Source organism: Corvus hawaiiensis, chromosome 2 (assembly GCF_020740725.1).
Source record: "Corvus hawaiiensis isolate bCorHaw1 chromosome 2, bCorHaw1.pri.cur, whole genome shotgun sequence".
Lineage (NCBI taxonomy): Eukaryota > Metazoa > Chordata > Aves > Passeriformes > Corvidae > Corvus > Corvus hawaiiensis.
In genome coordinates, this window is record NC_063214.1 from 57,530,192 (window position 1) to 57,557,245 (window position 27,054).

General features: G+C 50.1%; 1 protein-coding gene across 5 annotated transcripts in view; it reads left to right on the forward strand.

Moving 5' to 3' along the window:
* DHRS12 (dehydrogenase/reductase 12) overlaps positions 1-27,054 on the forward strand; it is an 81,201-nt gene that overhangs the window by 47,674 nt on the left and 6,473 nt on the right. For all 5 annotated transcript variants that reach the window (XM_048295215.1, XM_048295218.1, XM_048295216.1 and 2 more), the window contains 2 exons: positions 26,044-26,105; positions 26,833-26,937. In XM_048295215.1, coding sequence (XP_048151172.1) covers positions 26,044-26,105; positions 26,833-26,937 — 167 coding nt within the window. The remainder of the gene's footprint in view (positions 1-26,043; positions 26,106-26,832; positions 26,938-27,054) is intronic.

The window sequence follows — 27,054 nt, forward strand, 5'->3', positions numbered from 1 at the left end:
CTGGGGTCCACAGTAATTGTATCATCAATTAATTTGATGTTATAAGCAGGTAGTGGCTTTACAATGGTACTTCTGCTGAAATCATAATTTTCTTAAAAATTGATTTATAAAATACAGATTTTAGGATCACATTAAATCTTAAAGCAAATCAGAGTATCTGTTTGTGTACTTTTATTTTATATGATACCCTGTTGATTTTCAATCTGAAATATGTGAATCCTAAGGAGTCTTCCAGGTTCTGGCAGACTGATCTACGCCAGTTCGGAAATCTGTGTGCACAGTGTTTCTTTATATTTTCTGTTGGGCTATCCTGTGTTTTGCTCAGTTTCATGTTTTAGTACAGAACGACTTGCAATGTTCTGTGGGAAAGACCGTGTCTAATACATGGTAGACTGCTGTCCCTTGCACTAGGACAGCTTTCATTTTGTTCATGTCGTGAGACCCACAGTGGAATAACTGTTGCAACAACGTTCAGAGCTACCTTTCCACAAGACCTAGTAATAGTATCTTCCATGGAGTCCCCTCAGCTTCTGCATCAGGTCATGGGGAAAGGTAGCATAACTTGATTTAGGAGTTTATGAGGCAGACAGGCTGATTTTTGTAGTTCTTGGGCTTTTTTAAAATAAACAACTTACTATATGAATCAAATGTTTATCTCCGCAATGGTGCCTTATTTTCTACACTTGTGTCATTAATATTTCACTCTGTGATTTTGAAACCACTGAATTAGTGTTTATCCAGGTTGACAGAGGAGTTCACTATAGGGAGTCAAAAATTGGAGTTGTTAGTTAGAGCACAATATCAGATTACTCGACTAAATTGAGGAGATCTCAGAGCAAGTGGAGCAATTACCAAACAGGGAATGTGTAGTGATTCAGTATTTTTGGTGGGTTTTGTTTTTATATTTATCAAGGAAACACGAAACTTAAATATTAATGTGATCCACACTTGGGAGGGAGTATGCATGGACAAAGTGTGTTCTCATTAAATGCCATGTTCGTTACTTTCACTGGAATGACCGTGTTTAATGCATAGATTGGCAACCCACCCTGTCTACTTTACCATATGATACAGTTGGTTTAATGGTGTGTAATGGTGGACTTGCTCTATATGAAACTTTTAATTACTCTCTATTATATGTGATTTCATATTATGTGAGATCACCTTCAAGATATAAAAGCTACAGAAGTTTTTCCAGAGAAAGCTAATGTTAAGAGACTGTTTATTTTAAAATAAATTGTACATCTATCCCAGGAGCCTTTTTAAGTAGAGAAAACATGGCCAGCCAGTACTGTCAAATGTCATTACACAGAACAGGGCTGTAGCTTGTCCAGTAGGTTTTGCAAGTCAACTCTTCACCTTGGCAGAGTTCAGTGAGGGCAAGATGAAATCCTTTGTATGGGTGTGACAGACTGGACTCACCTTTTTCTGCATTCCTGCTGCTTCTGAGCAAACTCCCAAATTCATCTTGCTGGACTCCTTTGTATCACAGCAAATACTTCTCTTCAAAGGGAAATGTTGTATACTATTTATTTCACTGTTTTTTTCCCCCGTTACACCAGTGGGAGACAAGCTTTTGGGCCGTGTGGACAATGTACCTTCCAGTGACAGGAAATGGTAATGCACAAATCTGGCCCCTGTCACACAGTCCTAACTGAAGGAAGTACCAGCTGTATATCCAGCAGATACCCAATACTTACTGCTTTCAGTGCAAGGCACAGCACTCTTGAACTTTGCCTTTCATGTACTTTTGTGTTAAACTATTAAATAAAAAAAGAAGCCTCAAAAAATCTGTACAGTTTGAACAGTGATAATTAAGCATTAATCACATTTGGTATTGTCGCGGGTTGGGTTTGTAACCGGGCAGAAACACCAATTTAGTGTAGTGGTTTGGTCCAAAATACTCATTACTGTTTATCTTCTGTGAGATAAGAATTAGGAGAAATGCAAAGCAGGCACCAAACTTGAAAGAATATAAAGAAGTTTATTAACAGACCTAAAAGAGGGAAAAAAAAAATTATACCACCTTCAGAACTCTCCTCCTCCCCCCACCTTCCTCCCTTCTCCCACTGACAATGTAAAAAGACAACCCTTGAGATGTTCAGTCTGTTTACCACTGCCATAATAACCTTGTTCAGTCCATTTAGAAAGAGAAGTCTCTTCTTGCTCATGCTATGATAACAGTATCACAATGAGACAGCCGCCCACTTCCAAATATTGTTCAGTCCATTTAGGAAGAGGAGTCTCTGCTCGCATGTGAATCCCTTCCCCCGACTTGCAGCTTTTCCCGCAACTGCTTTTGAGGGTCCACTCTTGAAGGTTTTTGGGGTACAATTTTAAGGTTGAGCCGTTCAGAAACAAAAACAGAGGCCCTTCTCCTTCCCTGGGAGCAAAGGGTCTTCATCATCTTCATCTTTAGGACTATCTCTGGGAGCATCTCTAGGGACTGAGGTTTTCTCCTTTCCCGTTTGGAGCAAAAGTCCTCATCTGGTCCATCTCTAGGGACTGAGGTTTTCTCCTTTCCCGTTTGGAGCAAAAGTCCTCATCTGGTTCATCTCTCCCTGTCCAAACTTCTCATGAAATTACAGCTGCGTCAGCATCTGCCTATCTCAGCGCAGGTGCTTTTGCTCACAAGTTGAACACTCCACCCCCCATATCTTCATGGAATTACAACAGGATACTCTGATATATCATAGCTTCACAACAGAATTTCAGCTTTAAGCATCTCCTCTCTCTCTTCCCTCAGGTTTTCAGCTCTTCACAGCAATAAAAGGGTTAATCTCACCTCGGCCTTGCAGCTTTGCAGCTGGAATGTTGAATTTTTCTTATCAAAGTGGAGAGCGGGGAGAGCCGAGCCGCTCCGGCTGCCCATGGCAAGGCAGTGGGGGGGGTTCCACGGCTGGAACAGGTCCATGGCTTCAGGATGGCCATGGCCCAGCCTGGCCTGGCCCAAGCAGGGCCTGGCCGGGCCCGCTGGCCCCCACTCGGGGCCCGCAGCCACCTGTCCCAGCGCCGGAAACGAGAGAGAGCTTGGGGGGGAGTTTGCCTATTCTTAAATGTGGATCACAGAGGTGGTCACAACTTTAAGTGGCTTAGAGAATTGTCCATATTCAAACTGGCCAGCTGATAGGTTCTATCAGTTCCCAGAGGAAACTGTAAGCACCCCTTAGCAAGGACATCCCTTCCGGGACTATGCTTGCTAACCTATGACAGGTATGTTTTACCTTTTTAAACTAAGCTCCATGGGAGGAAGTTTCTCCTTGTCTCGGTTTTGAAAGACAGGTGTCTGCTAAGGAAGGCAGAGGCCCCCTTGAAGTGGCAGATATAACCCCTTTTCCCTCCAAGTTATTATATTTTGAAATCAAGGGCCTTTAGGCAAAGATGTGGGAAATAGGAATAACAGTTCTTTACTCTATATATATATGTATATAACCAGTCAAACAAAACAACAACAACTCTGGCAGTAACAGCAATCACAAACCCAGTGCCAGCCTTCTCGGCTGTCAGGCCCTTTCCCCTCGGGTGCAGTTCCGCTCGCAGCCGGCAGGGGCGCTGGCGGCTCCCGGTGAGCAGGGCAGGTGCGATGGTTCCCCCGCGGCTGCAGGGGGCGCTCCGGAGCGAGCTCGGGAAACCCGCGGCTCTGGTGCCCTGGGATCCCGGGAAGGATGGAACAAAGGCTTCACAAACTGCTGGGCAGCCGATCCCGGGCTCTCAGGAACAGCAGGCTGGAATGGCAGGGACGAACGCAAATCCCGGGTGGCAGACGAGATGTATCCAGATGGGAAAAAACCACGGAGGCCCAGGCAGGCAGGGTGAGCAGGGCTACAGCGTAGCGAAAGCTCGAAGCAGCAGCGGAGCAGGACAGCCACAGCTCGGTCTCCAGCAGGGCAGGGAAAAGCGGCTTTTGGGGTCCCGGCGTTGCTTCCAGCAGGAAGAAAGAACGGCCAAAAAGAAAGCAGCAGCAGCTCCTTTCTCTGCAGCTTCTCTCTCCGGACGCTCAGAGCGAACTGTCCCCACACCCAGGTGTAGACAAAGGAGTAGCCAGGCCCGCCCCACTCCCCTTTTTGTCTTTCTTAAGTACAGCTATTTGTCCCCTAGCAACATGCATATGGGAGAAAATTCCTTTAACAGGAAAACCTAAGACTAAACTAAAACCCCAACATTATCCACCCCGAATTTTTTCTCATACTAACATGTTACATGAAACTTAACTTTTTTTTAACCATATAAATCTATGCATTACCCAAATTATATACAAATATACATGCTGATATTGATACAAGTGCAGAGCCATGGGTAGTTCACCCTAAAACAAGGTCCTCTTGAGGTAAGCATCGGGTCTCTCCATCCTTTTGCATCACCCACCAGGTGCAACCTGGTCCCTGAGCAAAAACAACCCCACGGATGGGTTTGTCTTTGCTCAAGGCAGACTTTACCCAAACAGTTTTTCCAAGCATACCTCTCATGTGCACCACTGGAACCTTATCTCCATCTGTTGTTTGTAGGGGTTCGGATTGGGCAGGGCCTGCTCGGCTGGTGGAACCTCGAGTGTTAACTAACCAGGTGGCTCTTGCTAAATGCATCTCCCAGTTTTTGAAAGTCCCCCCACCCAGTGCCTTCAAGGTGGTTTTAAGCAGTCCATTACACCGCTCAACCTTCCCAGCTGCTGGTGCATGGTAAGGGATGTGGTACACCCACTCTATGCCATGTTCTCTAGCCCAGGTGTTTATAAGGCTGTTCTTGAAATGAGTCCTATTGTCAGACTCGATTCTCTCAGGGGTGCCATGCCTCCAAAGGACTTGCTTTTCCAGGCCCAGGATGGTGTTCCGGGCAGTAGCATGAGGCACAGGGTAGGTCTCCAGCCACCCAGTGGTGGCTTCTACCATTGTGAGCACATAGCGTTTGCCTTGGCGGGTTTGAGGCAGTGTGATGTAATTAATCTGCCAGGCCTCTCCATACTTGTATTTGGACCATCGCCCGCCATACCACAGAGGCTTCACCCGCTTGGCCTGCTTGATCGCAGCGCATGTCTCACAGTCATGGATAACCTGGGAGATACTGTCCATGGTTAGATCCACCCCTCGGTCTCGTGCCCACTTATAGGTGGCATCTCTGCCCTGATGACCTGAGGCATCATGGGCCCATCGAGCTAGGAACAGTTCTCCTTTATGTTGCCAATCCAAGTCTATCTGGGACACCTCTATTTTCGCAGCCTGATCTACCTGTTTGTTGTTACGATGTTCTTCATTAGCCCGGCTTTTGGGGATGTGAGCATCTACATGACGGACCTTCACGGATAGCTTCTCTACCCGAGTGGCAATGTCTTTCCACTCTTCAGCAGCCCAGATTGGTTTTCCTCTGCGCTGCCAGTTTGCCTTCTTCCACCTTTCCAGCCAACCCCACAGAGCATTGGCTACCATCCATGAATCGGTGTAGAGGTAGAGCTTTGGCCACTTCTCTCTTTCAGCTATGTCCAGAGCTAATTGGACAGCTTTGAGCTCAGCAAATTGGCTCGATCCACCTTCTCCTTCAGTGGCCTGTGCAACTTGTCGTATGGGGCTCCATACAGCGGCTTTCCATTTCCGGCTAGCGCCTACAATTCGGCAGGAACCATCAGTGAAGAGGGCGTATTGTCTTTCACTCTCTGGTAGCTCGTTATATGGTGGGGCTTCTTCGGCACGTGTCACCTGCTCCTCTTCTTCTTCAGAAGGTAACCCAAAAGTCTCACCTTCTGGCCAGTTTGTAATTATTTCCAAGATCCCAGGGCGACTTGGGTTTCCAATTCGGGCGCGCTGCGTGATGAGGGCAATCCATTTGCTCCAAGTAGCGTCGGTGGCGTGATGCGTGGAGGGAACCTTTCCTTTGAACATCCACCCCAGCACCGGTAGTCGGGGTGCCAGGAGGAGTTGTGCCTCAGTGCTGATTACTTCTGAGGCAGCCTGGACTCCTTCATAAGCTGCCAGGATTTCCTTCTCGGTGGGAGTGTAGTTGGCTTCAGACCCTCTGTAGCTTCGGCTCCAGAATCCCAGTGGTCGGCCCCGAGTCTCACCAGGCACCTTCTGCCAGAGGCTCCAGGACAGACCATTGTTCCCGGCTGCAGAGTAGAGCACGTTCTTCACCTCTGGTCCTGTCCTGACTGGGCCAAGGGCTACGGCGTGAGCAATTTCCTGTTTGATCTGGGCGAAGGCTTGCTGCTGTTCAGGGCCCCAGTGGAAATCATTCTTCTTGCGGGTAACCAGGTAGAGAGGACTCACGATCTGGCTGTACTCGGGAATGTGCATCCTCCAGAAACCTATAGCACCTAGGAAAGCTTGTGTTTCCTTCTTGTTGGTCGGCGGAGACATTGCTGTGATCTTATTGATGACCTCAGTGGGAATCTGACGTCGTCCATCTTGCCACTTTACTCCCAGGAACTGGATCTCTCGGGCAGGTCCCTTGACCTTGCTCTTCTTGATGGCAAAACCAGCTTGCAGGAGAATTTGAATTATTCTCTCTCCTTTCTCAAACACTTCGGTTGCAGTGTTCCCCCACACAATGATGTCATCAATGTACTGCAGATGTTTTGGAGCCTCACTCTTTTCTAGTGCAGTCTGGATCAGTCCATGACAGATGGTGGGACTGTGCTTCCACCCCTGGGGCAGTCGGTTCCAGGTGTACTGCACGCCCCTCCAGGTGAAGGCAAACTGAGGCCTGCACTCTGCTGCCAGAGGAATGGAGAAGAATGCATTGGCAATGTCAATAGTGGCGTACCACTTTGCTGCTTTGGACTCCAGCTCGTACTGGAGCTCCAACATGTCTGGCACGGCAGCGCTCAGCGGTGGAGTCACTTCATTCAGGGCACGATAGTCCACAGTCAATCTCCATTCCCCGTCAGACTTGCGCACAGGCCAGATGGGGCTGTTGAAGGGTGAGTGGGTCTTGCTGACCACCCCTTGACTCTCCAGCTCGCGGATCATCTTGTGGATGGGGATCACAGCATCTCGATTTGTCCGATACTGCCGGCGGTGCACTGTCGAGGTGGCAATTGGCACTCGTTGCTCTTCCACTTTCAGGAGCCCAACTGCAGAAGGATTCTCAGATAGTCCAGGCAGGGTGTTCAATTGCCTAATGCCCTCTGCCTCCACAGCAGCAATCCCAAATGCCCACCTGAGTCTTTTTGGGTCTTTGTAGTAGCCATTCCGGAGGAAGTCTATGCCCAGAATACACGGGGCCTCTGGGCCGGTCACAATCGGATGCTTTTGCCACTCCTTCCCAGTCAGGCTCACCTCAGCTTCCAAAAGGGTCAACTGCTGTGATCCCCCGGTCACCCCAGCAATGGATACAGGTTCTGCCCCCACATGTCCCGATGGCATTAAAGTACATTGTGCCCCAGTATCAACCAATGCATCATATTTTTGTGGCTCTGATGTGCCAGGCCATCGGATCCACACCGTCCAGAAAACTCGGTTCTCCCGTGCCTCTTCCTGGCTAGAGGCAGGGCCCCTCTAGCCCTGGTTATCATTCTTTCCCTGGGCGTACATGCTCGAGGTACCTTCAAGGGGATCCGACATATCGTCCTCCCTTCTGTAATGCCTGGTAGCTCGGTCACGGGAGGCTGAGGCTACCTTCACCTTAGCGGAACCCCCTCGGTTAGTGCCTCCCTCCTTGAGTTCACGCACCCGCGCTGCCAGGGCAGAGGTGGGTTTCCCATCCCACCTTCTCATGTCTTCCCCATGCTCACACAGGAAAAACCACAGCTCAGCTCGTGGGGTGTACCCTCTCTCTCTAGCAGGGGGACGACGGGCTCTGACTTGGGGGCCTGTGACTCGCACTGGTGCCACACTGACCCTCCTCATCTCCTCCCTCATCTCCTCCATCTTCTCCTTCATCTCCTCTTTGAGGTCCTGGACCACAGCAGAGACATGAGCTTTCAGCGGGCCATTGATCATGCTGTCATAATGCCTGAGCCTGTTGGCAACAGAGCCCACTGTTTCTCGGGTATTGTCAGCATCAATCGTTGCAATGAAGGTGGTGTATTGTGATGGCCCTAGCCTTGCCAGGTTCCACATCATCTGTCCTGTGCACCTGACCTTATCGGGGTCATTATCATGCTGTCCATCCTTCCCAAAGAGTACCTCTAATATTGCCACCTCTCTTAGCTGTTGGATCCCTTGCTCGAGTGTCTTCCACTGCATTCTATGATGATACTCCTGCATTCTTTCTTTGTGAATGAACCTTTCTCTCACACTCATTAAGAGCCGCTCCCAGAGAGAGAGAGGCCCTGGCTCCCTCACAAATATCTGGTCCACACCTGGGTCCTGGGTCAACGATCCCAGATACCTTGCCTCACCACTATCCAGTTGCACACTTGTGCCCATAAGGTCCCAAACCCGAAGCAGCCAGGTGGTATAAGGCTCACGCCCCCTTCGCACAATGTCGTTTCGCATAGCACGGAGACTGTCGTGCGACAGGGACTCAGTAATGATTTCTGGCTCTGGCTCTCCTGCTGGTTGTGAGGGCCCTGGTTGCCCATCATCATTAACTGGTCGTACTGATTTGGTCTTATACTTCCTCCTTTGCACAGGGGCGACTGCTGCTGGCTGTGGTTGTCCTTGTGGTTCAGCTGAAGCCTGGACGGTTGTAACATCCGTGGGTTCCACTGCTGCACCATCGGACTCACCCTCTTTGGGGCAGGGAGAGGGTTTTTCACTAGCTGAGGAGGTGTATTCCCTTAGCAATTGGCATATCTCCTTGCGCACCTGGCCCATCTCCTGGCATATCTCCTGGCGCACCTGACCCATCTCCTGGCATATCCCCTGGCGCACCTGACCCATCTCTTGGCACATCTCCTGCATCCCTTTTGCCAGTACCCCCACCCAGTTTGGGTAGTCCATTTCTGAGGTGGACTGTTGGGCAGTATCAGTCTGTGGGGCGGGATCTCTAGTGTCTGGGGCTGTGGCAGGCTCTGGCTCTGGGGTAGGATCTCTAGTGTCTGGGGCCGTGTCAGGTTCTGGGGTAGGATCTCTAGTGTCTGGGGCCGTGTCAGGCTCTGGAGCAGGATCAGGCTCTGGGGTAGGAACTCTACTCTCTGGGGCCATGTCAGGTTCTGGGGCAGGATCTCTAGTCTCTGGGGCTGGTGTCCGGGTAGATATCCAAGCCAATCTCAACTTATCCTTGAATGCTAAATAGAGTAGGCCTATCAGCAGCAGGTGGTTAGTATTCAGAGGGAATTTAAACCCTTCAAAAATTGATGGGGTGGGCCCAAAGAACTGGTTGAGGGGTTGGGAGAAAACTTCCCCTGGTGTCATTTCCTCACAGAAGGTACCATTGTTAACATAACCCCAAAAACATGTGCTCAGTGTGTGATAGCTGTTTATCCATGTGCCCACATTCCGGAGGAAGTTAAAAACCCATGAATTCCTCACCTTCTCGACCCATAACGCAAGCTGGATAACAGCAACGGTAGCCTTAGTCAGAGGACCCATATTCAAGTAAGGAGCTGCAAAGGGGAAGAATATAGCCACGGCTACATGCCACCCAAACCAGGGTAAACTAGACCACATAGTGCTGCCTAACAAGGTTCCAATATCCAGCACACAAAATAAAGTTATCGAGGAACTGTTATTCCTTTTTCACCTCTATCTCTTAATGCCCTCAGGCCCCACGTTGGGCGCCAAGATCTGTCGCGGTTTTGAAAGACAGGTGTCTGCTAAGGAAGGCAGAGGCCCCCCTTGAAGTGGCAGATATAACCCCTTTTCCCTCCAAGTTATTATATTTTGAAATCAAGAGCCTTTAGGCGAAGATGTGGGAAATAGGAATAACAGTTCTTTACTCTATATATATATGTATATAACCAGTCAAACAAAACAACAACAACTCTGGCAGTAACAGCAATCACAAACCCAGTGCCAGCCTTCTCGGCTGTCAGGCCCTTTCCCCTCGGGTGCAGTTCCGCTCGCAGCCGGCAGGGGCGCTGGCGGCTCCCGGTGAGCAGGGCAGGTGCGATGGTTCCCCCGCGGCTGCAGGGGGCGCTCCGGAGCGAGCTCGGGAAACCCGCGGCTCTGGTGCCCTGGGATCCCGGGAAGGATGGAACAAAGGCTTCACAAACTGCTGGGCAGCCGATCCCGGACTCTCAGGAACAGCAGGCTGGAATGGCAGGGACGAACGCAAATCCCGGGTGGCAGACGAGATGTATCCAGATGGGAAAAAACCACGGAGGCCCAGGCAGGCAGGGTGAGCAGGGCTACAGCGTAGCGAAAGCTCGAAGCAGCAGCGGAGCAGGACAGCCACAGCTCGGTCTCCAGCAGGGCAGGGAAAAGCGGCTTTTGGGGTCCCGGCGTTGCTTCCAGCAGGAAGAAAGAACGGCCAAAAAGAAAGCAGCAGCAGCTCCTTTCTCTGCAGCTTCTCTCTCCGGACGCTCAGAGCGAACTGTCCCCACACCCAGGTGTAGACAAAGGAGTAGCCAGGCCCGCCCCACTCCCCTTTTTGTCTTTCTTAAGTACAGCTATTTGTCCCCTAGCAACATGCATATGGGAGAAAATTCCTTTAACAGGAAAACCTAAGACTAAACTAAAACCCCAACAACATGTTACATGAAACTTAACTTTTTTTTAACCATATAAATCTATGCATTACCCAAATTATATACAAATATACATGCTGATATTGATACAAGTGCAGAGCCATGGGTAGTTCACCCTAAAACAAGGTCCTCTTGAGGTAAGCATCGGGTCTCTCCATCCTTTTGCATCACCCACCAGGTGCAACCTGGTCCCTGAGCAAAAACAACCCCACGGATGGGTTTGTCTTTGCTCAAGGCAGACTTTACCCAAACAGTTTTTCCAAGCATACCTCTCATGTGCACCACTGGAACCTTATCTCCATCTGTTGTTTGTAGGGGTTCGGATTGGGCAGGGCCTGCTCGGCTGGTGGAACCTCGAGTGTTAACTAACCAGGTGGCTCTTGCTAAATGCATCTCCCAGTTTTTGAAAGTCCCCCCACCCAGTGCCTTCAAGGTGGTTTTAAGCAGTCCATTACACCGCTCAACCTTCCCAGCTGCTGGTGCATGGTAAGGGATGTGGTACACCCACTCTATGCCATGTTCTCTAGCCCAGGTGTTTATAAGGCTGTTCTTGAAATGAGTCCCATTGTCAGACTCGATTCTCTCAGGGGTGCCATGCCTCCAAAGGACTTGCTTTTCCAGGCCCAGGATGGTGTTCCGGGCAGTAGCATGAGGCACAGGGTAGGTCTCCAGCCACCCAGTGGTGGCTTCTACCATTGTGAGCACATAGCGCTTGCCTTGGCGGGTTTGAGGCAGTGTGATGTAATCAATCTGCCAGGCCTCTCCATACTTGTATTTGGACCATCGCCCGCCATACCACAGAGGCTTCACCCGCTTGGCCTGCTTGATCGCAGCGCATGTCTCACAGTCATGGATAACCTGGGAGATACTGTCCATGGTTAGATCCACCCCTCGGTCTCGTGCCCACTTATAGGTGGCATCTCTGCCCTGATGACCTGAGGCATCATGGGCCCATCGAGCTAGGAACAGTTCTCCTTTATGTTGCCAATCCAAGTCTATCTGGGACACCTCTATTTTCGCAGCCTGATCTACCTGTTTGTTGTTACGATGTTCTTCATTAGCCCGGCTCTTGGGGATGTGAGCATCTACATGACGGACCTTCACGGATAGCTTCTCTACCCGAGTGGCAATGTCTTTCCACTCTTCAGCAGCCCAGATTGGTTTTCCTCTGCGCTGCCAGTTTGCCTTCTTCCACCTTTCCAGCCAACCCCACAGAGCATTGGCTACCATCCATGAATCGGTGTAGAGGTAGAGCTTTGGCCACTTCTCTCTTTCAGCTATGTCCAGAGCTAATTGGACAGCTTTGAGCTCAGCAAATTGGCTCGATCCACCTTCTCCTTCAGTGGCCTGTGCAACTTGTCGTGTGGGGCTCCATACAGCGGCTTTCCATTTCCGGCTAGCGCCTACAATTCGGCAGGAACCATCAGTGAAGAGGGCGTATTGTCTTTCACTCTCTGGTAGCTCGTTATATGGTGGGGCTTCTTCGGCACGTGTCACCTGCTCCTCTTCTTCTTCAGAAGGTAACCCAAAAGTCTCACCTTCTGGCCAGTTTGTAATTATTTCCAAGATCCCAGGGCGACTTGGGTTTCCAATTCGGGCGCGCTGCGTGATGAGGGCAATCCATTTGCTCCAAGTAGCGTCGGTGGCGTGATGTGTGGGAGGAACCTTTCCTTTGAACATCCACCCCAGCACCGGTAGTCGGGGTGCCAGGAGGAGTTGTGCCTCAGTGCCGATTACTTCTGAGGCAGCCTGGACTCCTTCATAAGCTGCCAGGATTTCCTTCTCGGTGGGAGTGTAGTTGGCTTCAGATCCTCTGTAGCTTCGGCTCCAGAATCCCAGTGGTCGGCCCCGAGTCTCACCAGGCACCTTCTGCCAGAGGCTCCAGGACAGACCATTGTTCCCGGCTGCAGAGTAGAGCACGTTCTTCACCTCTGGTCCTGTCCTGACTGGGCCAAGGGCTACGGCGTGAGCAATTTCCTGTTTGATCTGGGCGAAGGCTTGCTGCTGTTCAGGGCCCCAGTGGAAATCATTCTTCTTGCGGGTAACCAGGTAGAGAGGACTCACGATCTGGCTGTACTCGGGAATGTGCATCCTCCAGAAACCTATAGCACCTAGGAAAGCTTGTGTTTCCTTCTTGTTGGTCGGCGGAGACATTGCTGTGATCTTATTGATGACCTCAGTGGGAATCTGACGTCGTCCATCTTGCCACTTTACTCCCAGGAACTGGATCTCTCGGGCAGGTCCCTTGACCTTGCTCTTCTTGATGGCAAAACCAGCTTGCAGGAGAATTTGAATTATTCTCTCTCCTTTCTCAAACACTTCGGTTGCAGTGTTCCCCCACACAATGATGTCATCAATGTACTGCAGATGTTCTGGAGCCTCACTCTTTTCTAGTGCAGTCTGGATCAGTCCATGACAGATGGTGGGACTGTGCTTCCACCCCTGGGGCAGTCGGTTCCAGGTGTACTGCACACCCCTCCAGGTGAAGGCAAACTGAGGCCTGCACTCTGCTGCCAGAGGAATGGAGAAGAATGCATTGGCAATGTCAATAGTGGCGTACCACTTCGCTGCTTTGGACTCCAGCTCGTACTGGAGCTCCAACATGTCTGGCACGGCAGCGCTCAACGGTGGAGTCACTTCATTCAGGGCACGATAGTCCACAGTCAATCTCCATTCCCCGTCAGACTTGCGCACAGGCCAGATGGGGCTGTTGAAGGGTGAGTGGGTCTTGCTGACCACCCCTTGACTCTCCAGCTCGCGGATCATCTTGTGGATGGGGATCACAGCATCTCGATTTGTCCGATACTGCCGGCGGTGCACTGTCGAGGTGGCAATTGGCACTCGTTGCTCTTCCACTTTCAGGAGCCCAACTGCAGAAGGATTCTCAGATAGTCCAGGCAGGGTGTTCAATTGCCTAATGCCCTCTGCCTCCACAGCAGCAATCCCAAATGCCCACCTGAGTCCTTTTGGGTCTTTGTAGTAGCCATTCCGGAGGAAGTCTATGCCCAGAATACACGGGGCCTCTGGGCCGGTCACAATCGGATGCTTTTGCCACTCCTTCCCAGTCAGGCTCACCTCAGCTTCCAAAAGGGTCAACTGCTGTGATCCCCCGGTCACCCCAGCAATGGATACAGGTTCTGCCCCCACATGTCCCGATGGCATTAAAGTACATTGTGCCCCAGTATCAACCAATGCATCATATTTTTGTGGCTCTGATGTGCCAGGCCATCGGATCCACACCGTCCAGAAAACTCGGTTCTCCCGTGCCTCTTCCTGGCTAGAGGCAGGGCCCCTCTAGCCCTGGTTATCATTCTTTCCCTGGGCGTACATGCTCGAGGTACCTTCAAGGGGATCCGACATATCGTCCTCCCTTCTGTAATACCTGGCAGCTCGGTCACGGGAGGCTGAGGCTACCTTCACCTTAGCGGAACCCCCTCGGTTAGTGCCTCCCTCCTTGAGTTCACGCACCCGTGCTGCCAGGGCAGAGGTGGGTTTCCCATCCCACCTTCTCATGTCTTCCCCATGCTCACACAGGAAAAACCACAGCTCAGCTCGTGGGGTGTACCCTCTCTCTCTAGCAGGGGGACGACGGGCTCTGACTTGGGGGCCTGTGACTCGCACTGGTGCCACACTGACCCTCCTCATCTCCTCCCTCATCTCCTCCATCTTCTCCTTCATCTCCTCTTTGAGGTCCTGGACCACAGCAGAGACATGAGCTTTCAGCGGGCCATTGATCATGCTGTCATAATGCCTGAGCCTGTTGGCAACAGAGCCCACTGTTTCTCGGGTATTGTCAGCATCAATCGTTGCAATGAAGGTGGTGTATTGCGATGGCCCTAGCCTTGCCAGGTTCCACATCATCTGTCCTGTGCACCTGACCTTATCGGGGTCATTATCATGCTGTCCATCCTTCCCAAAGAGTACCTCTAATATTGCCACCTCTCTTAGCTGTTGGATCCCTTGCTCGAGTGTCTTCCACTGCATTCTATGATGATACTCCTGCATTCTTTCTTTGTGAATGAACCTTTCTCTCACACTCATTAAGAGCCGCTCCCAGAGAGAGAGAGAGGCCCTGGCTCCCTCACAAATATCTGGTCCACACCTGGGTCCTGGGTCAACGATCCCAGATACCTTGCCTCACCACTATCCAGTTGCACACTTGTGCCCATAAGGTCCCAAACCCGAAGCAGCCAGGTGGTATAAGGCTCACGCCCCCTTCGCACAATGTCGTTTCGCATAGCACGGAGACTGTCGTGCGACAGGGACTCAGTAATGATTTCTGGCTCTGGCTCTCCTGCTGGTTGTGAGGGCCCTGGTTGCCCATCATCATTAACTGGTCGTACTGATTTGGTCTTATACTTCCTCCTTTGCACAGGGGCGACTGCTGCTGGCTGTGGTTGTCCTTGTGGTTCAGCTGAAGCCTGGACGGTTGTAACATCCGTGGGTTCCACTGCTGCACCATCGGACTCACCCTCTTTGGGGCAGGGAGAGGGTTTTTCACTAGCTGAGGAGGTGTATTCCCTTAGCAATTGGCATATCTCCTTGCGCACCTGGCCCATCTCCTGGCATATCTCCTGGCGCACCTGACCCATCTCCTGGCATATCCCCTGGCGCACCTGACCCATCTCTTGGCACATCTCCTGCATCCCTTTTGCCAATACCCCCACCCAGTTTGGGTAGTCCATTTCTGAGGTGGACTGTTGGGCAGTATCAGTCTGTGGGGCGGGATCTCTAGTGTCTGGGGCTGTGGCAGGCTCTGGCTCTGGGGTAGGATCTCTAGTGTCTGGGGCCGTGTCAGGTTCTGGGGTAGGATCTCTAGTGTCTGGGGCCGTGTCAGGCTCTGGAGCAGGATCAGGCTCTGGGGTAGGAACTCTACTCTCTGGGGCCATGTCAGGTTCTGGGGCAGGATCTCTAGTCTCTGGGGCTGGTGTCCGGGTAGATATCCAAGCCAATCTCAACTTATCCTTGAATGCTAAATAGAGTAGGCCTATCAGCAGCAGGTGGTTAGTATTCAGAGGGAATTTAAACCCTTCAAAAATTGATGGGGTGGGCCCAAAGAACTGGTTGAGGGGTTGGGAGAAAACTTCCCCTGGTGTCATTTCCTCACAGAAGGTACCATTGTTAACATAACCCCAAAAACATGTGCTCAGTGTGTGATAGCTGTTTATCCATGTGCCCACATTCCGGAGGAAGTTAAAAACCCATGAATTCCTCACCTTCTCGACCCATAACGCAAGCTGGATAACAGCAATGGTAGCCTTAGTCAGAGGACCCATATTCAAGTAAGGAGCTGCAAAGGGGAAGAATATAGCCACGGCTACATGCCACCCAAACCAGGGTAAACTAGACCACATAGTGCTGCCTAACAAGGTTCCAATATCCAGCACACAAAATAAAGTTATCGAGGAACTGTTATTCCTTTTTCACCTCTATCTCTTAATGCCCTCAGGCCCCACGTTGGGCGCCAAGATCTGTCGCGGTTTTGAAAGACAGGTGTCTGCTAAGGAAGGCAGAGGCCCCCCTTGAAGTGGCAGATATAACCCCTTTTCCCTCCAAGTTATTATATTTTGAAATCAAGAGCCTTTAGGCGAAGATGTGGGAAATAGGAATAACAGTTCTTTACTCTATATATATATGTATATAACCAGTCAAACAAAACAACAACAACTCTGGCAGTAACAGCAATCACAAACCCAGTGCCAGCCTTCTCGGCTGTCAGGCCCTTTCCCCTCGGGTGCAGTTCCGCTCGCAGCCGGCAGGGGCGCTGGCGGCTCCCGGTGAGCAGGGCAGGTGCGATGGTTCCCCCGCGGCTGCAGGGGGCGCTCCGGAGCGAGCTCGGGAAACCCGCGGCTCTGGTGCCCTGGGATCCCGGGAAGGGATGGAACAAAGGCTTCACAAACTGCTGGGCAGCCGATCCCGGACTCTCAGGAACAGCAGGCTGGAATGGCAGGGACGAACGCAAATCCCGGGTGGCAGACGAGATGTATCCAGATGGGAAAAAACCACGGAGGCCCAGGCAGGCAGGGTGAGCAGGGCTACAGCGTAGCGAAAGCTCGAAGCAGCAGCGGAGCAGGACAGCCACAGCTCGGTCTCCAGCAGGGCAGGGAAAAGCGGCTTTTGGGGTCCCGGCGTTGCTTCCAGCAGGAAGAAAGAACGGCCAAAAAGAAAGCAGCAGCAGCTCCTTTCTCTGCAGCTTCTCTCTCCGGACGCTCAGAGCGAACTGTCCCCACACCCAGGTGTAGACAAAGGAGTAGCCAGGCCCGCCCCACTCCCCTTTTTGTCTTTCTTAAGTACAGCTATTTGTCCCCTAGCAACATGCATATGGGAGAAAATTCCTTTAACAGGAAAACCTAAGACTAAACTAAAACCCCAACAACATGTTACATGAAACTTAACTTTTTTTTAACCATATAAATCTATGCATTACCCAAATTATATACAAATATACATGCTGATATTGATACAAGTGCAGAGCCATGGGTAGTTCACCCTAAAACAAGGTCCTCTTGAGGTAAGCATCGGGTCTCTCCATCCTTTTGCATCACCCACCAGGTGCAACCTGGTCCCTGAGCAAAAACAACCCCACGGATGGGTTTGTCTTTGCTCAAGGCAGACTTTACCCAAACAGTTTTTCCAAGCATACCTCTCATGTGCACCACTGGAACCTTATCTCCATCTGTTGTTTGTAGGGGTTCGGATTGGGCAGGGCCTGCTCGGCTGGTGGAACCTCGAGTGTTAACTAACCAGGTGGCTCTTGCTAAATGCATCTCCCAGTTTTTGAAAGTCCCCCCACCCAGTGCCTTCAAGGTGGTTTTAAGCAGTCCATTACACCGCTCAACCTTCCCAGCTGCTGGTGCATGGTAAGGGATGTGGTACACCCACTCAATGCCATGTTCTCTAGCCCAGGTGTTTATAAGGCTGTTCTTGAAATGAGTCCCATTGTCAGACTCGATTCTCTCAGGGGTGCCATGCCTCCAAAGGACTTGCTTTTCCAGGCCCAGGATGGTGTTCCGGGCAGTAGCATGAGGCACAGGGTAGGTCTCCAGCCACTCAGTGGTGGCTTCTACCATTGTGAGCACATAGCGCTTGCCTTGGCGGGTTTGAGGCAGTGTGATGTAATCAATCTGCCAGGCCTCCCCATACTTGTATTTGGACCATCGCCCGCCATACCACAGAGGCTTCACCCGCTTGGCCTGCTTGATCGCAGCGCATGTCTCACAGTCATGGATAACCTGGGAGATACTGTCCATGGTTAGATCCACCCCTCGGTCTCGTGCCCACTTATAGGTGGCATCTCTGCCCTGATGACCTGAGGCATCATGGGCCCATCGAGCTAGGAACAGTTCTCCTTTATGTTGCCAATCCAAGTCTATCTGGGACACCTCTATTTTCGCAGCCTGATCTACCTGTTTGTTGTTACGATGTTCTTCATTAGCCCGGCTCTTGGGGATGTGAGCATCTACATGACGGACCTTCACGGATAGCTTCTCTACCCGAGTGGCAATGTCTTTCCACTCTTCAGCAGCCCAGATTGGTTTTCCTCTGCGCTGCCAGTTTGCCTTCTTCCACCTTTCCAGCCAACCCCACAGAGCATTGGCTACCATCCATGAATCGGTGTAGAGGTAGAGCTTTGGCCACTTCTCTCTTTCAGCTATGTCCAGAGCTAATTGGACAGCTTTGAGCTCAGCAAATTGGCTCGATCCACCTTCTCCTTCAGTGGCCTGTGCAACTTGTCGTGTGGGGCTCCATACAGCGGCTTTCCATTTCCGGCTAGCGCCTACAATTCGGCAGGAACCATCAGTGAAGAGGGCGTATTGTCTTTCACTCTCTGGTAGCTCGTTATATGGTGGGGCTTCTTCGGCACGTGTCACCTGCTCCTCTTCTTCTTCAGAAGGTAACCCAAAAGTCTCACCTTCTGGCCAGTTTGTAATTATTTCCAAGATCCCAGGGCGACTTGGGTTTCCAATTCGGGCGCGCTGCGTGATGAGGGCAATCCATTTGCTCCAAGTAGCGTCGGTGGCGTGATGCGTGGAGGGAACCTTTCCTTTGAACATCCACCCCAGCACCGGTAGTCGGGGTGCCAGGAGGAGTTGTGCCTCAGTGCTGATTACTTCTGAGGCAGCCTGGACTCCTTCATAAGCTGCCAGGATTTCCTTCTCGGTGGGAGTGTAGTTGGCTTCAGATCCTCTGTAGCTTCGGCTCCAGAATCCCAGTGGTCGGCCCCGAGTCTCACCAGGCACCTTCTGCCAGAGGCTCCAGGACAGACCATTGTTCCCGGCTGCAGAGTAGAGCACGTTCTTCACCTCTGGTCCTGTCCTGACTGGGCCAAGGGCTACGGCGTGAGCAATTTCCTGTTTGATCTGGGCGAAGGCTTGCTGCTGTTCAGGGCCCCAGTGGAAATCATTCTTCTTGCGGGTAACCAGGTAGAGAGGACTCACGATCTGGCTGTACTCGGGAATGTGCATCCTCCAGAAACCTATAGCACCTAGGAAAGCTTGTGTTTCCTTCTTGTTGGTCGGCGGAGACATTGCTGTGATCTTATTGATGACCTCAGTGGGAATCTGACGTCGTCCATCTTGCCACTTTACTCCCAGGAACTGGATCTCTCGGGCAGGTCCCTTGACCTTGCTCTTCTTGATGGCAAAACCAGCTTGCAGGAGAATTTGAATTATTCTCTCTCCTTTCTCAAACACTTCGGTTGCAGTGTTCCCCCACACAATGATGTCATCAATGTACTGCAGATGTTCTGGAGCCTCACTCTTTTCTAGTGCAGTCTGGATCAGTCCATGACAGATGGTGGGACTGTGCTTCCACCCCTGGGGCAGTCGGTTCCAGGTGTACTGCACACCCCTCCAGGTGAAGGCAAACTGAGGCCTGCACTCTGCTGCCAGAGGAATGGAGAAGAATGCATTGGCAATGTCAATAGTGGCGTACCACTTCGCTGCTTTGGACTCCAGCTCGTACTGGAGCTCCAACATGTCTGGCACGGCAGCGCTCAACGGTGGAGTCACTTCATTCAGGGCACGATAGTCCACAGTCAATCTCCATTCCCCGTCAGACTTGCGCACAGGCCAGATGGGGCTGTTGAAGGGTGAGTGGGTCTTGCTGACCACCCCTTGACTCTCCAGCTCGCGGATCATCTTGTGGATGGGGATCACAGCATCTCGATTTGTCCGATACTGCCGGCGGTGCACTGTCGAGGTGGCAATTGGCACTCGTTGCTCTTCCACTTTCAGGAGCCCAACTGCAGAAGGATTCTCAGATAGTCCAGGCAGGGTGTTCAATTGCCTAATGCCCTCTGCCTCCACAGCAGCAATCCCAAATGCCCACCTGAGTCCTTTTGGGTCTTTGTAGTAGCCATTCCGGAGGAAGTCTATGCCCAGAATACATGGGGCCTCTGGGCCGGTCACAATCGGATGCTTTTGCCACTCCTTCCCAGTCAGGCTCACCTCAGCTTCCAAAAGGGTCAACTGCTGTGATCCCCCGGTCACCCCAGCAATGGATACAGGTTCTGCCCCCACATGTCCCGATGGCATTAAAGTACATTGTGCCCCAGTATCAACCAATGCATCATATTTTTGTGGCTCTGATGTGCCAGGCCATCGGATCCACACCGTCCAGAAAACTCGGTTCTCCCGTGCCTCTTCCTGGCTAGAGGCAGGGCCCCTCTAGCCCTGGTTATCATTCTTTCCCTGGGCGTACATGCTCGAGGTACCTTCAAGGGGATCCGACATATCGTCCTCCCTTCTGTAATACCTGGCAGCTCGGTCACGGGAGGCTGAGGCTACCTTCACCTTAGCGGAACCCCCTCGGTTAGTGCCTCCCTCCTTGAGTTCACGCACCCGTGCTGCCAGGGCAGAGGTGGGTTTCCCATCCCACCTTCTCATGTCTTCCCCATGCTCACACAGGAAAAACCACAGCTCAGCTCGTGGGGTGTACCCTCTCTCTCTAGCAGGGGGACGACGGGCTCTGACTTGGGGGCCTGTGACTCGCACTGGTGCCACACTGACCCTCCTCATCTCCTCCCTCATCTCCTCCATCTTCTCCTTCATCTCCTCTTTGAGGTCCTGGACCACAGCAGAGACATGAGCTTTCAGCGGGCCATTGATCATGCTGTCATAATGCCTGAGCCTGTTGGCAACAGAGCCCACTGTTTCTCGGGTATTGTCAGCATCAATCGTTGCAATGAAGGTGGTGTATTGCGATGGCCCTAGCCTTGCCAGGTTCCACATCATCTGTCCTGTGCACCTGACCTTATCGGGGTCATTATCATGCTGTCCATCCTTCCCAAAGAGTACCTCTAATATTGCCACCTCTCTTAGCTGTTGGATCCCTTGCTCGAGTGTCTTCCACTGCATTCTATGATGATACTCCTGCATTCTTTCTTTGTGAATGAACCTTTCTCTCACACTCATTAAGAGCCGCTCCCAGAGAGAGAGAGAGGCCCTGGCTCCCTCACAAATATCTGGTCCACACCTGGGTCCTGGGTCAACGATCCCAGATACCTTGCCTCACCACTATCCAGTTGCACACTTGTGCCCATAAGGTCCCAAACCCGAAGCAGCCAGGTGGTATAAGGCTCACGCCCCCTTCGCACAATGTCGTTTCGCATAGCACGGAGACTGTCGTGCGACAGGGACTCAGTAATGATTTCTGGCTCTGGCTCTCCTGCTGGTTGTGAGGGCCCTGGTTGCCCATCATCATTAACTGGTCGTACTGATTTGGTCTTATACTTCCTCCTTTGCACAGGGGCGACTGCTGCTGGCTGTGGTTGTCCTTGTGGTTCAGCTGAAGCCTGGACGGTTGTAACATCCGTGGGTTCCACTGCTGCACCATCGGACTCACCCTCTTTGGGGCAGGGAGAGGGTTTTTCACTAGCTGAGGAGGTGTATTCCCTTAGCAATTGGCATATCTCCTTGCGCACCTGGCCCATCTCCTGGCATATCCCCTGGCGCACCTGACCCATCTCCTGGCATATTCCCTGGCGCACCTGACCCATCTCTTGGCACATCTCCTGCATCCCTTTTGCCAGTACCCCCACCCAGTTTGGGTAGTCCATTTCTGAGGTGGACTGTTGGGCAGTATCAGTCTGTGGGGCGGGATCTCTAGTGTCTGGGGCTGTGGCAGGCTCTGGCTCTGGGGTAGGATCTCTAGTGTCTGGGGCCGTGTCAGGCTCTGGGGCAGGATCAGGCTCTGGGGTAGGAACTCTACTCTCTGGGGCCATGTCAGGTTCTGGGGCAGGATCTCTAGTCTCTGGGGCTGGTGTCCGGGTAGATATCCAAGCCAATCTCAACTTATCCTTGAATGCTAAATAGAGTAGGCCTATCAGCAGCAGATGGTTAGTATTCAGAGGGAATTTAAACCCTTCAAAAATTGATGGGGTGGGCCCAAAGAACTGGTTGAGGGGTTGGGAGAAAACTTCCCCTGGTGTCATTTCCTCACAGAAGGTACCATTGTTAACATAACCCCAAAAACATGTGCTCAGTGTGTGATAGCTGTTTATCCATGTGCCCACATTCCAGAGGAAGTTAAAAACCCATGAATTCCTCACCTTCTCGACCCATAACGCAAGCTGGATAACAGCAATGGTAGCCTTAGTCAGAGGACCCATATTCAAGTAAGGAGCTGCAAAGGGGAAGAATATAGCCACGGCTACATGCCACCCAAACCAGGGTAAACTAGACCACATAGTGCTGCCTAACAAGGTTCCAATATCCAGCACACAAAATAAAGTTATCGAGGAACTGTTATTCCTTTTTCACCTCTATCTCTTAATGCCCTCAGGCCCCACGTTGGGCGCCAAGATCTGTCTCGGTTTTGAAAGACAGGTGTCTGCTAAGGAAGGCAGAGGCCCCCCTTGAAGTGGCAGATATAACCCCTTTTCCCTCCAAGTTATTATATTTTGAAATCAAGAGCCTTTAGGCGAAGATGTGGGAAATAGGAATAACAGTTCTTTACTCTATATATATATGTATATAACCAGTCAAACAAAACAACAACAACTCTGGCAGTAACAGCAATCACAAACCCAGTGCCAGCCTTCTCGGCTGTCGGGCCCTTTCCCCTCGGGTGCAGTTCCGCTCGCAGCCGGCAGGGGCGCTGGCGGCTCCCGGTGAGCAGGGCAGGTGCGATGGTTCCCCCGCGGCTGCAGGGGGCGCTCCGGAGCGAGCTCGGGAAACCCGCGGCTCTGGTGCCCTGGGATCCCGGGAAGGATGGAACAAAGGCTTCACAAACCGCTGGGCAGCCGATCCCGGGCTCTCAGGAACAGCAGGCTGGAATGGCAGGGACGAACGCAAATCCCGGGTGGCAGACGAGATGTATCCAGATGGGAAAAAACCACGGAGGCCCAGGCAGGCAGGGTGAGCAGGGCTACAGCGTAGCGAAAGCTCGAAGCAGCAGCGGAGCAGGACAGCCACAGCTCGGTCTCCAGCAGGGCAGGGAAAAGCGGCTTTTGGGGTCCCGGCGTTGCTTCCAGCAGGAAGAAAGAACGGCCAAAAAGAAAGCAGCAGCAGCTCCTTTCTCTGCAGCTTCTCTCTCCGGACGCTCAGAGCGAACTGTCCCCACACCCAGGTGTAGACAAAGGAGTAGCCAGGCCCGCCCCACTCCCCTTTTTGTCTTTCTTAAGTACAGCTATTTGTCCCCTAGCAACATGCATATGGGAGAAAATTCCTTTAACAGGAAAACCTAAGACTAAACTAAAACCCCAACACTCCTTTAACAGACAAAAATGTTTTTGCGTCAAGTAAATGTGTTAGAATGCTCAAGTACTCGCTTTGGAAAGGCTGATATCCAGTACATTGGTATTAATGATCAAGTATTGGCAAAAGGATATACTCTTTGGATGTAGCCTTGATTTCCTTAAGTAGGGGCAGAGATGAATGTAGTTTCTTCTACCAATTCAGTCTTGGTTTTCCTTGCAAAGTTTTTTTTTTACAAGAACAATTTCCTTCTTTTTTTTTTATAAGGACTGTGGCAGGCAATGCCTTTATTTCCAGCTTCCCCCTTTTACTCAGAAGTTAATTTTTGTGTTAGTGCCTGCTGCAATACAGCTGTGCTGGACAAGGTACCTGCTGTGAGGTACACGGCTGTGCCAGGCCCTGCAGTGACCACACTGAGCATTCTCCCAAGCTGTTTGACACCATCAAACCACGGGCCAGCTTTCGCACTGATAAAAATGGGGACGTTTCAATTGATGATGATGTATTCTAACCAGCAATAAACCTTGTTAACAAAGTGTATCTGTTCTACAATTACCAATCTAAATTTCTTTTCCAGGCTGTTTTGCCTGACAGACCAGCCCAGGCAAATAAGAATGGATAATATCCAAGTATTTTTGTCAAAGGAATGAGGAGTTTGTGTTCAAACACTTATAATGGGGACAGTAGTTGGTGAAATATTTAGCAGTGGGAGAAATTAAATGCTTCAGCCTTACTGCCTGATGTGTCGTGTCTGTGTATGTTTTCAGATACTGTTGCTTACCATAGGAAGCTGTGATCAGAACTGCTCTGTTTGTGCTCTGTCTCAAAGCAAATGAGCAAGTGGTTTTGCAGGGCAAAAAGGTGGAATGCTCTGGCTTTATGGGATTTACTGAATTCTTAATAAACTTGAGGAAGAAAGGAGATGTGGGCTTTGCAGTTAGTCTGTGGTTCTAAATAAGCACATAAACTTCTGACAAGCTGCAATTGCTCTAAGCAGGATTTTTGGCATTGAACATTTATTTCTCTTTTCCAGCTGGAAGACAAAACAAAACTCGGTTGTTAATGAGGCAACATTAGTGCATTCATCTTTGCAGCTCTTTAGAATTAACAAATCAACATGAAGTCCCTTAAAAGTGTAAATTAATCTGCAGGACGGTAAAATGCAGCATCCTCAGAGCTGGTGCATTGCAGCTCTGCCTTTAGGAGATGCAACTTATTTAACCAAGACATGATGTTACTTTGCATTTTGAAGAATCCACAGCCAAACAGCATTTAAACCAGGCTCTCAGCTTGTACTGAAGTGCTTTTTTTTTTTTTGGATTATTTTTTCCCACATCGCAGCAGTCTCCCCTGACAGTCAGCGGGAGTTCTTGTACCGATGATGTCATCGCTCAGTCTCCCCGCCACTACCAGGGGACACAGCCGGGCTCTCGTTATTCACTGGCAACTGCCTTTGCTCGCATTTTCTGCTGGAGACAGGCTGCTTTTACTCATCTGCTGTGCATTTGCTTTGTTTGATTTGCCAAGGTTTTAAATATATTGTGTGTGTATGGACATAACCTCTGATTATATAGAGAAAGTGAAGACTGCTGTGACTGACAGGGGAACTGAACAGCTTGTTCACCAAGCATGTAACACGTTTGATTTTGGTACCATATTTATAAACATGCTGTATTAACTGGGTGATCTCATTGCTTGTATGGAAGAGAGGTTGTAAAGACATGCTGAAGTCTTCATGCCTAGTGAAAAACATGGCCTCGGTGTCTAAAGGAAAAAAATGTGTTTATCACCGATAGAATTGTTGAACTAGAGACATTTGTGGAGACATGAGAGGGAAGTAGATGCAGAAACACTAGATTAAATGGGGCTAGATTCATTTCAAATTAAATGGAATTTTTTAAAAATACATTTTAAGCAGAAAAAAAATCTCTGAAGAGATAAAACCAAAAAAAAAATCTCTGTGTTGCACTCGAGTGAAACATCACTAGGTGTGTCTGTGTGTCTGAATCAGATGCACTGACAGTTGAGCAGTGTTTGGAATAACAAACTTTGCTGGTCATGGTAACAGCTGTAATGGAACACATTTGTGTGGTGTGTACCAATCCTTGCTAAGCGAACCCGATTAAAGCAGGGAAGGACACGATTAAGTTTCCCCAAGTAATCTTAGCTCAGCCTTGGGCAGGCAACATTAATACTTCTTCCTGCAAGGATTCCTTATCTTCCATAATGATCATGCTGGGGATTTAACGGGTAGGTTTTGTGTGCAACACAAATCAAAAGTGTCAGTGTACTCTGAGTGATTTCATAGTGAGAAGGCAAAAACGGTCAAGTCTTAAGTGCATATGCAGTGCCCTAAGAACTGCAAGTATGAGGCACAGTTTCCTTCTCTTGTTCATGACCTGGTTTCTGTGTGTATATGCCTCACTCGGAGGGAAGCGGATTCCTGTTTCTTCACTGGTATCACCGTCCCCCACCCAAGGAATTCCATACCTGAGCCATTTTGCCTTCAGATTCGTGGCTGAAGGTAGTGAGCTGTTTTCTCTATAAGTACAAGAAACGTAAAAGTCTGTAAAATAACCTATGCCTTTTGCTAAGTATATGGCAATCTGAACCACTACAAGTTGAGTTGGCACATTGTAGATGAAGGAGCAACAAAAAATCATTGTCAAATTCAGATCAGGTTTCAGAGATAAAGGAACTTAGGGTTTTGGGTTGTTATAGAGGGTGAAGAGAAAAAAAAGCTTTTTTTAAAAGGAAAAGTTAATGTTGGTGCCTGTGTTTTAGGTACATATATCATGACAACTGCCCTGCTGCCCCTCCTGGAAAAAGCAGCTGATGCCAGAGTGGTGAGTCTGTGATGCTGTTTAAAAAGGGTGTTTTACTATTTTTACCTTCAGGTTTGTGGCAGCAGTTCTCTGACTGTGTTAGCAATGCAGGATTACTTATAATGCTGTAAGGATCTCTAGAATCCTCTTGGATTTTGCTAACAACAACCTCCTCCTCTAAGGCAAAGCTCCTGCCTGCTGCTCTCAACCCTTCACTGGAAATCAGAGTAAAACACTTCATTTGGGAACTTACCCTCTTAGTTTCCTTAGGGCAAGTTAGCTCCTGCAGCAGAGTGCAAAATACCTACAACAGGAGTATAGTCTTAAAAGAGCTTTACAGATCTTGGTGTGAAATTAGACAGCAGGTACATTTTTAAAAAGGAAATTTCCCAAGTTTTGTATGGCTTCTGACTAGCTTCTGTAAATGCTAAACATACAAACTGCAAACAGTGCTATACTGCTATTTTCTTTCTCTCCATTACTTTTCAAAAGGAGGAAGCACAAAATTCCTGAAATGAATTAACATCACTTTGAATGAAAATCACTTCTTAAAAAAACTTACCTATCTTCCACCTCATCTCCAGGTATGCTCTACTCACGAGCATAGCATAATGCAAAGAGTATGCAGGGGAATCCTGCTCCATAGGGACTTCCATCTATGGCCTGAAGACTACATTGCATGCATGAGTGCATCTGTGGGGAGTTCCTGGTTTTGCTTTTCATTCGTTTTTCATTCATTTCATTACAGATAACTGTCTCTTCTGGGGGCATGCTAGTTCAAAAATTAAACGTATCTGACTTGCAGTCGGGAAATGGGCCATTTGATGGAACTATGGTGTATGCACAGAACAAGGTACAGTCCATGGGATTGAAAACAAAGCCCGGCTCTTCCTTGCTAGGCAGCTCATACCATCTGCTTTGCAAAAAGCCTGTTGTTCACTGTTGCTTTCTCATTGCATCCAACCCATAT